The sequence below is a fragment of the Apium graveolens genome, chromosome 5, assembly GCF_009905375.1.
Source record: "Apium graveolens cultivar Ventura chromosome 5, ASM990537v1, whole genome shotgun sequence".
Lineage (NCBI taxonomy): Eukaryota > Viridiplantae > Streptophyta > Magnoliopsida > Apiales > Apiaceae > Apium > Apium graveolens.
The window spans coordinates 314677941-314688225 of NC_133651.1; the positions used below are offsets into that span (position 1 = coordinate 314677941).

Here is a 10285-nt window from a genome sequence, read left to right on the forward strand (position 1 = left end):
CAGCGAACAAGGTGACATGTTCAAGGTGCGGCAAAAATCACTTGGATAAAGACGTTGGAACACAGGAGCTTGCTTTAGTTGTGGAGAGAAGGGACATAAGATTTCTGAATGTCCAAAGCGTGATCCAAATCGTAACAAAGACAATACAAATAAGGCCACTTTGGCATCTCTTATTGGACCAAATTACGGACGGGTGTATCAGCATACACCTAAGCAAGATTGAGGTACGCGATCAATTTCTTTCAATGATTATGTGTTACACTTTGATTTATGTTTTGTTAAAATTTGGGGATAATTTTTTTAAGGAGGGTAGAATGTAAAAACCAGTTTTTTATTAAATATATGTTTATGTAAGTCTAGTGATTTAATATATACAAGTAGTAAAAATGTTAATGTACTTTATTTTAAAAAAGAAAAAGAAAAAGTGTACATAATTTGAAACGTTTAGTTGTTTTCTTTACTTGGTCAAAACCTGTTACTAATAGATAAGATATGAGTTAAACTTTAAAAATACAGATATGAGTTAGTTTTGAAAATAGTGGAGGGTGATACTGATAAGTACGCGTTAACTTAGGAGTACAGTACGTTAGATTTGTAAATAAATAGATGTAATTTAGTTATTTGTTTCTTGTACAGCTCTCTTCTTTCTCAGGTACTTTTCTTTCTCTCGATTTTCTTTTCAACGTGTGTGTTTTAGGTTACTCATTGTTGTACTGTATTCATTTATGTAATGGTCAAGTTATTTTAATACTTATATATGTGCTTGTGATTTATATTTTATTATACATTGATATTTTGTTAAATACTTAATGCTCTGTTTAAAAGTAGTCTTTAATTTTAAAGAGAATGATTTGTGAAAAGAAATATTATGTACATGTGATATTTCTGGTTAACTCCTTTTATATGATTTTGTTAAATTATGTTGTTAACGTGATAATATGAAAAATAGTTAATTATGTGTATTATTTTTATAAAAGATTGTTAATATGTAACTGTTTATTTATTTTATGAGATATTATTATTAGTGTTTTTATTATTATGTTAATGACATATGTGATGATTTTATTCTCTTTATAAGTCTCTGTTTTTGTTAGTTTTATTTTTATAAATTGATCAATCATTTATTCATTCTAGAAATTTTTAATTATATTTTATTAGTATATGTACATACATGTTTATTTATTTAATTTTTTTTACTTATGTGGTTTTTAGAAAATGGTAGTAATAGTATTAATTGACTTGTATAATTTTTAAAAACTCATTTAGTAAATTCTTGTTAGTATAATATTTTATTATATTTAGTTTTTTTATATTATCTTGTTGCCTGGTTTTGTATTGCAACGCATGTTATTTTATAATGTTGGCTGATTTTGTATTGCAGCTCTCTGTATATATTGTTTTTATTGCCTGGTTTTTTGTTTTAGAGTCCTTATTTTGTGTTATATAATTTTATATATATATCTTTTGCCTGGTTTGTTTTAGAGTTCTTATTTTGTGTATATATAATTATATATATATTATCTTTTGCCTGGTTTGTGTATTAGAGTGTATGAGGATAATTAATTATGTTTGTTTTTAATAATAACTACATAGGTTGGATTTCTCTGCGTGAAGTGATAAATTGATAAAGTGGTTGTCAGTGTCAAGGTAAGTTAACTCTTCACACATTTATTTTTATTTTGAAATCTGTTAAATATTTTTGCACTGCTTTTATTTTAACAATTATGGATCAAGTAATTGTTTTAGACATAAGAATTCCCAGTGAGCTCTGACCTATGAAACATTTAGTAATTGCGTATAGTTCCGGAACTAGATTTTGATACCTTACTAGGGCGTGCTTTGCACAGTTTATGATATTTTAGTAAGGGGCGCATTATTGACAGTTGTGAACCTATGATACTGTGTCACCAGGTATTTGTGACCTTAGCGAGCTGTGGAATTTATTTATGTTATATGTAAACTTTGGATTTTGAGCAATGATTTTGGCTTTATAAAAATTATGAACTCCTTGGTCCACTAGTGTCGAATTGTTTTCTTGCTGGGCTGTCTGGCTCATGACTTACAAATTTTTAGGTGCTAAACTTCTGGGATGGACAAGGAAATGTATTTGGCTTGAGCTTATTGTAATAATATTTTAGTGATAGCGTCTTATCCTAGAGTTGCGTCTCTCTGTATTTGTCTTTATTTCAGCTATATGATACTATTTCTGAGTTGGATTTCGGAATCTTGTTTGCCTATGTGAGACTTGTTTTAAGAATGAATAAAGTTTGATATCTAAGTATAGTTGTTGTATAAAAAGTTGGGGTATTACATGTACCCTTTCAGAACAACTTTGCATGTAGATTTGCTTACAACTTCACAGTGTTCTTCAAAGAAATCCACATGATAACCTATGTCACAGATTTGACTAACACTCAGCAGATTGTGTTTAAGTCCTGAGACCAGAGCTACTTTTTCAATGATGACATTCCCAAGATTGATATTGCCATATCCCAGAATTTTTCCAATATTGACATCTCCATAAGAAACACCCGGGCTAGCTTTCTCCACAAAGTCTGATAGCAGGGCTTTATTTCCAGTCATAAGTCCTGAACATCCACTGTCCAGAACTAGGATATTTTTCCTGTTGCCCTGCAATCACAAAGACCACTAATGATTAGTTTTAAGGACCCAGACTTGCTTGGATCCTTTGGCCTTTTTAAGTTTGTTAACATTTACAGCGGATTTAACATCAGATTTTATGTTAACAGTTTTCTTATCAGAATTTGCAATATCAGACTTTGCATCAGAACTTACACTAGAAGGAATAATGCTAACTTTCTTTACAGAAGGTTTTATTTGATAAAAATCATAGTACAAACTATGATATTCCTTACAAGTATAAATGAAATGCCATAAACTACCACAATGAAAACAAGGATTTTGTGGCTTATATCTAACAGAATGACTCTTAACTCCTGACTTTGAAGGTAAGGAGTTTATGTTCTTATTCTTCCTCGCAAAAAGAAGCCAGATGGTTAGAATTTCTACAGTTATGACATGTTTTTCTAGGAGCATTAGGAGCAGGCTTATAACTTTTACTTTTGTTCACACATTCCTTTCCATTCTTATTTTTCCTAGGTGGCTTTACCTTGTTTACATTCTTAACATCTTTCAGCTTATGTTTAAGCTACTTCTTAGTCATTAAGCCTATGTTAACTTCAGTTGGCTTATCCTGTTTAGGTTTGTCAGAAGTTACTTTCTCCTTAACTTCTTATTTCTCAATATCAGACTTTGTGGTTACAAACTTAACAGGATTTACCTTTGGTTTTTGTTTAACAACTATAGGCTCAGTTTCTACAGTTCTCTTACTGTTCTTATCATCTCCATAACCTAAGCCCTCTTTCCAGTTTCCACTACTAAGAATATCCTGAGTTGCTTTACCAGAGTTAGTCCAAGTCCTGATAATCTCTCTTTCCTTTTCTAACTCAGTTTTTAGAGATTCATTCATTTTTAGCACTTCATCCCTAACATAAAAGGCATCATCTCTATCTTTCTGAGTTTAATGGAACATGACTAACTCTTTTTCTAAATAATCATTCCTCTTTTTATAAGCAAGATTTTCAGAAGTTAATCTTTCACATGTTAAAGTTTGATCTTTATAACTAATGAACATGGTCTTAAGATATCTTCTCAACTCAGTAATATCATCAGTATGAAAGGCATAAGTAGTTTGAGGCACCTTTAAGTCAGCAGTATCAGAACTGCTATCAGCATTTGCCATCAAGGCATAGTTTTCCTCATCTTCAGAATCTGAAGCATCTGACCAACTTTTCTTCTTTGTGACAAGAGTCTTGCCTTTGTCACTTTTCCCTTTTCTGCAATCTGGAGGTATGTGGCCTTTCTCACCACAGTTGTAGCATTTAACATTTGAGTAATCTCCTTTGTCAGACTTTCCTCCTTTGCCTTTAGATTTTCTGAAACCTTTCTTATCAGAACTTGTACCTTTCCTGAAAACTTCTTTCCTCTCCTGAATTTCCTGTATGCAATATTTGTGATTCCTTTCATCATAAGAGCACACAGCTTCATCATCTCTTCATCAGGGTCTATCTCAGGTATACTTTCAGTTTCTGAGTCATCATCACTATCAGAACTTGAGGCAGCAACTTTGGGACTTTCCTCCTCAACCACAAAGGCAACTGTCCTTGACTTTCTTCCATTCCTCTTGCTTCTTTCTTCCATCTCAAGTTCATGAGTCTTGAGCATCCCATAAATTTCATCAAGAGTTGTTTCATCAAGATTATAGTTGTCTCTTATTATTATGACCTTCAAATCCCATCTTTCAGGAAGAGCTAACAGGATTTTAAGATTTGAATCTTCAATATCATACTCTTCGTCAACTAGTGACAAATCATTCAAGAGTTTGATAAATCTGTCATATAAATTAATTAATGACTCATCAGGCTTTGAGTCAAAGTGCTCATACTCTTGAGTGAGCATAGTCTTCCTGTTCTTCTTGATTGAATAAGTTCCCTGACACCTTGTTTCCAAAGCATCCCATATCTCTTTTGCAGTCTTGCATTGAATTACCCAGTTTGACATGACATTATCAATGGCACTATGCAGCAAGTGTCTTACCTATGCATCCTTTGCAATCGATGAGATATCTTCAGCAGTGAATCACTTTTCTCCTTTGGTACAGACTTTGCTGGCTGGCCTGTAACTTCCACAGAGAGTTTGGTTGGCATATGTGGTCCTTCATTAATCCTGTCGAGATATTCTGGATCTGTAGCTTCCAGAAACATAGCCATCTTCACTTTACATATGGAATACTCAGAAGGTTTCAACATGTGAACTCTTATAGTCTCATATCGACTATTGGTTATGGTTTTTGGAGGTTCTTCAGTTTTGGTGGGCTTGGTTTGAGTTTCTTCTTTAGACATGATTATTTTTGGATCTTAAACTGTATGTGTGAACATATATGCTCTGATACCACTTGTTAGGTCACACACACTGTAGAAGGGGGTTGAATACAGTGTTTACTACAATCAAATCGAATATAAGAATTCAAGTAACAGAAAATAGATTTTATTCAACAATAAACTCTGTTACAATATGGAACTGTCCTCTCTCAGTGATGAACAAATTATCACGAGAGCTGCTAGGGTTACAAAGAATAATAACTTCGATAATGATAACACTTATAGTGTAAACCCTATGCCTGAGTTTATATACTATACAGTTACAAGATAATATTCTAATTGATATGTAATATAATTCTGCTTCCTAAAATATATCAACTAGTTATCTTTTCTTCCAAGTATTCTATTCTTCATAGAATTCTTTCTTCATGCATAATTCTTTCTGTCTTAGTCTCGATCTTCTTTCCTTTCAATCAGCCTCCTGCCTTATCTGAAAGTCTCCTTAAGTCCTGATATTATCTCCTGATAAATATCTTCTGATAACTTAAGTTCTGATATCTTAAGTTCTGTTTTCAGTATAAGTGCTGATTTTCCAGTAAGTACTGATTTGTCCTGTTAGGTAAGATCTGAAACTAAACACAAATGCATATTACACATGACATTATCAAATATACTACAATATTTTAACAGTCAATCAGTAGTTTGACCCTAATTCTTACTAGTGTTTAGTCTTCATACTCATGTTTCCATTTTTTAAAAAATGTTTATGAATGATCTAACTTACAGATGTCAAGATCTATTATATTTTAGTGATATGATAAAAAAGTTAGGAAAAAAAATAAATATTTGGTTTGCTCTTTTAAGAGTCAACTAGTAGTTTGACTAGTACTTCTTACTAGTATTAGTCAGTATTACAGAAATCGCTAATCGGACTAAATCGGTTCAGTTACCGATTTACGATTTATCGAAATCGGGGATTTATCGGATGTTTAAATCGGAATAAAATCGGTTGTATTATATTATTATTTTTCAAAAATATACGATTAATTTGATTAGTCATATTATTATTTACATATTTATATATAAATATGTATTTAAATTATATATTAAATAAATTTTTATGTAAAAAAACTATTATTAACTCATCGTTTGTCAATTGTCATGAGATCAATATGTAACAATATATAACTAAAATATTAACCAGAAAATTTTAGGCAATTCACTTTATATATTCCTGACTAATTTAATTATTAGATCGTGTATGTAGATGGTCAACACTGCTCTCATTATATATACTTTTTAATCAATAAAAATGAGTCGAGTCATTGAGTCTAGTTCCTGAAATCCTGTCGGCAGGCACTTCTTCCGAGCTGAGTTGCTCTCTCTATTTCATCTTCTTCCATTCCGTCGCCGACCTGTGTTGTGTTTGTTGATGTATATCGCCGACCTGTGTTGTGTTGATTTGTCGTTGACTTTCTCGACTTTTGACCCAACTATTGACCGACATCAACAAAACGTATACTGCTCCGATTAGCCGGAGTTAGATCGGCAATATGCTTTCAGCCGATATCTCGACCGATTTATCGGCTAATACGACGATTTCTATAACACTGGTATTAGTCTAATACCAATGTTTCGATTTTTTAAAAATATTTATGAATGATCCAACTTTAGAGATGTCAATATCTATATATTTTAGTGATATGATAATTTTTTTTAAAAAAATAAATATATATGATTTGCTATTTTAATAATCAACTAATAGTTTGACCAATACTTTCTACTAGTGTTAGTCTAATACCGATGTATCGATTTTTAAAAAATGTTTATGAACGATCCAACCTTACAGATGTCAAGATCTATATATTTCGGTGATATGATAAAAAATTTGAAAATAAATAAATAAATTTGGTTTTCTATTTTAATCGTCAACCAGTAGTTTGACGAGTTTCTTAGTAGTGTTTAGTCCCAGATTGATGTTTCGATTTTTTAAAAAATGTTTATGAATGACCCAACCTTACAGATGTCAATATCTATATATTAAAGGGATAAGAATTTGTTTTAGAAAAGAATAAATGTATTTTGATCATTAGATCTCAATTAAATTAACAATAAAATATAATTAAACATAATTTTAAATTTCTCCGCACACTCTTGTGAATGGAATTATCATATAAATCGATCAAAATCACAATTTTAATTTTTTATTAAATAATGAGTTGCTAAAATAAATTATAAAAATTATAATATATTAAGAAATTCTTTAACAATAACAATATTTGTTTATAGAAATTATCCGAATTATAATTTTCATAACAGAAAATACTTAATATATGAACTGAATTTATAAATTGACACTCCTAAATTTAACTGACTACAGTTGTATTTAGCCAGGTCACGTCAGCGATCCGCGTGATTTAGATCCAACGTGCCAAATTTAAGCACCAAAGATAATCCAATGGCTCGTATTATATGCGGTCGTAATTCGACCGCATTCGGTAATATTTTAAACCAAATACAGGCGAATTTATATTTTAGGTGCGCGTTTCAAATTTCTCAAAAATTTAAATTTTTAGGTGGGATTTTCAAATTTTAGGTGAAAAACAAATTCCACCGTTTTTAGTCGAATTGAAGCGGCCTTATTCAACTAGTTGCATATCTGGTTGATTTTTGTTTATTCCGTATTTTTACAAAAAAAAATCAGAAGATAGTAAAATCGCAAAAAAACTTAGAAAAGTTAGTATTTTTAGTAAATTCTCTTCATTTTTTCAACAACAAAAAAATCATCAAGGCAAATATTTTCATTCGTAGTATTTTAGTATCACATTTATCTGTACAACAAACAACTTGGAGGCTTAATGAAAGTATTTATCTGTTCAAACAACTAGGAGGCTTCATGACACCAGAAGCAGTGCCTGCAGCATAGGCACATGAAGCTTTTGCAGCTCCATTTTTGTGAGTGAGTGCTATATCTTGCAGTCTTATTCCAGTGCAAGGATATTTCTTACTGCATTCCAACTGCACAGCAACTGGCGTTGCCGATGTTCCTCGAATGTTCTGATACCTTACATTGCTGATCTTAATACCAGATACCTATTCAAAAAACAACAAATAGTAATATTAGACTGCTAGAAGTAAGTTACGTAGTGAAAGCGTAGTACTTTACACCGAATTTCAAAAAAGTTGTCAGAAGTTTTTAAGTAATAGGGTCGGGATCAAGAAAAAATATTACTTCAGCAAGTTTATTACTTTACCGAGAGTAAAAATACACTGTGTCCATTATGTTGAAACCGGAAAAAAAAATTATTTTAACGAGATTATTACTTTAACGATTATTACTTAATCGAGTTTTAAACTGTATAATTAAGTTGAGAAATACCTTTCCAGGGCAATCTTTAGCATTGGGACAATAGTCTTGATCTATAAGAACAGGATTCTTGACATTATTCATCACAATGTTTTGAAATAGAACATCCCTTACAAATCCATTGCTAGGCCTTGTCCATGTTTTTATTCTCACACCATTGTCGGAGTTTCGGAAGGTAACCGATTTCACAGTCACATTCTGAACACCAGGTTCCTGCAGATCCCATCCGAGACTCCCAATGCTAGTTTACGCAACCAAATTAATCAGGATTATTGTGTCAAAATCGATAAAATTTAATCCGGGCAGATAGGAAAGTTTACCTAATGCCGTGACCAGGACCGCAGGAAACATTTTCGATCCATGTGTTATTAGTCCCAGGTCCAATTGACACACAGTCATCCCCAGTACTGATTCGAGTCTGAGAAATGCTTACGCCTGATGATAATTGCAGATGAATACCGTCGGTGTTGGGACTACTTCCGAGTGCTAAGATTGTGATTCCTTTTAGAATGACATTTCTGCTTTTGTAGATGATCATGTGGAACATTTGACTGTTTATTGATGTTAATCTGCTCACTACAACATTGGTCGAGCTGTAGAACCCTATGCTCTGCAAAGTGACAATTAACCATCATTGCTCAGGTAAAAAAAACCAGGCTTATTTGATACTCTACTCTTTTTTAAAATATTTGCGAAATACAGGCTTGCATCCAAAACAAACAATTTCAATCTCTTTTATACTGTCCGCAATAAAAAACAATAGGCTTCATGCTCCTAAGCACGTATTCACCTAATTTTGGTTAGTACATATAGATTTTTAATGTGAATGTTGCGGTACTTTTGTAATTACAGAATTTAATTAAAAATTAGAAGTCCACCATTAAAAATACTCCGCTACTCATATAACTCGTCTAATACGTTCTTAGAGGCATTTTTTCAAAACAAATATACACAACTTTTATTTTTCAATTTTTCTTAAGAGTAGTGCTATGTACCCCAAATTCATTCACCAAATTTTTTAACAAATGACGTGACATACGAGTGGCACGTTTTGATTTGGGGCGCATATATATATGCACGCGTGATTCATATCATTTTAGGAAACTTAGTAATTACACTTGACACATCAGCATTTGGGGAAGATTTTGGGAAAATATTTGAGATCTCTAACATTTTTCTTTTCTTAAAACAATTGAAGTTATATTTTTTTTTGCAGTTAAAGTTGAGTTTGAATGCATTTGTATGCATTTGATTGCAGTCATATAAATTTCAGCTAACATCATACCGTTGCGCCAGTAGGGCAATTCTTTCCAGATTTTTTGCAGTTCCAGAGACCAGCACCTTTAGCATCTAGAGTGCCCCCGGATATGAACAGTCCATTAACTCTCTCAAACTTGATCCAGTTTCCATTTTTTCCGATCAAATTATAATCAGTGGAAGCTATAATAGTGCCCTCAATACGCAAGAACATGCTACGTTTACAGTTGCGGCCATTGAACACTATAGGATTACGAATCAAGTATCTTCCTCGGGGCACGTAAATTCGGACTTCCTTTCTGGAGGCACAAGCTGAATTCCATGCTCGAAGAAGAACCTTTGAAACATCTGTCTTGCCATCAGCTTTGGCTCCTAATCTTCTCACATTTATCGTGAGTCTTTCCGCCGATGATGAATTTAGGAGGAAAATGAAAGAAAGTACCAGTATGAGATAATTAGGCATTGCACTCCTGAGAGAGAGAGAGAGGAAGACAGAGGGGGAGAGAGAGAGAGAGAGAGAGAGAGAGAGAAGAGAGACAGATAGAGAGAGAGAGAGAGAGGGAGGGAGAGAGAGAGAGGGAGAGAGAGGGAGAGAGAGAGAGAGGGGGGAAGGAGAGAGAGGAAGGGAGGGAGAGAGAGATAGAGAGAGAGAGAGAGAAGGAGAGGGAGGGAGGAGAGAGAGAGAGAGAGAGAGAGAGGAGAGAGAGAGAGAGAGAGAGAGAGAGAGAATGTTTGGTATTGGAAATTGTGACAATTCAAT

General features: G+C 32.8%; 1 protein-coding gene across 1 annotated transcript; it reads right to left on the minus strand.

Moving 5' to 3' along the window:
• Positions 1-7740: 7740 nt before the first annotated feature.
• LOC141723301 (polygalacturonase-like) lies at positions 7741-10017 on the minus strand. Its single transcript, XM_074525098.1, has 4 exons — positions 9554-10017; positions 8589-8878; positions 8281-8509; positions 7741-7994 (listed from the first exon to the last, which is right to left on the minus strand). Exons 1-4 carry the CDS (start codon positions 9986-9988, stop codon positions 7770-7772), a joined length of 1179 nt encoding a protein of 392 aa, XP_074381199.1. The 5' UTR covers positions 9989-10017; the 3' UTR covers positions 7741-7769.
• Positions 10018-10285: the final 268 nt, after the last annotated feature.

Bases quoted from the DNA above. Each gene is read 5' to 3' on its own strand.
- LOC141723301 (XM_074525098.1), bottom strand. From the start codon at position 9,988: ATGCCTAATTATCTCATACTGGTACTTTCTTTCATTTTCCTCCTAAAT. The intron at 8,879-9,553 runs GTATGATGTTAG...GTCACTTTGCAG, and splicing joins ATTGCCCTACTGGCGCAACG to AGCATAGGGTTCTACAGCTC. The intron at 7,995-8,280 runs GTATTTCTCAAC...TTTTTTGAATAG, and splicing joins CTAAAGATTGCCCTGGAAAG to GTATCTGGTATTAAGATCAG.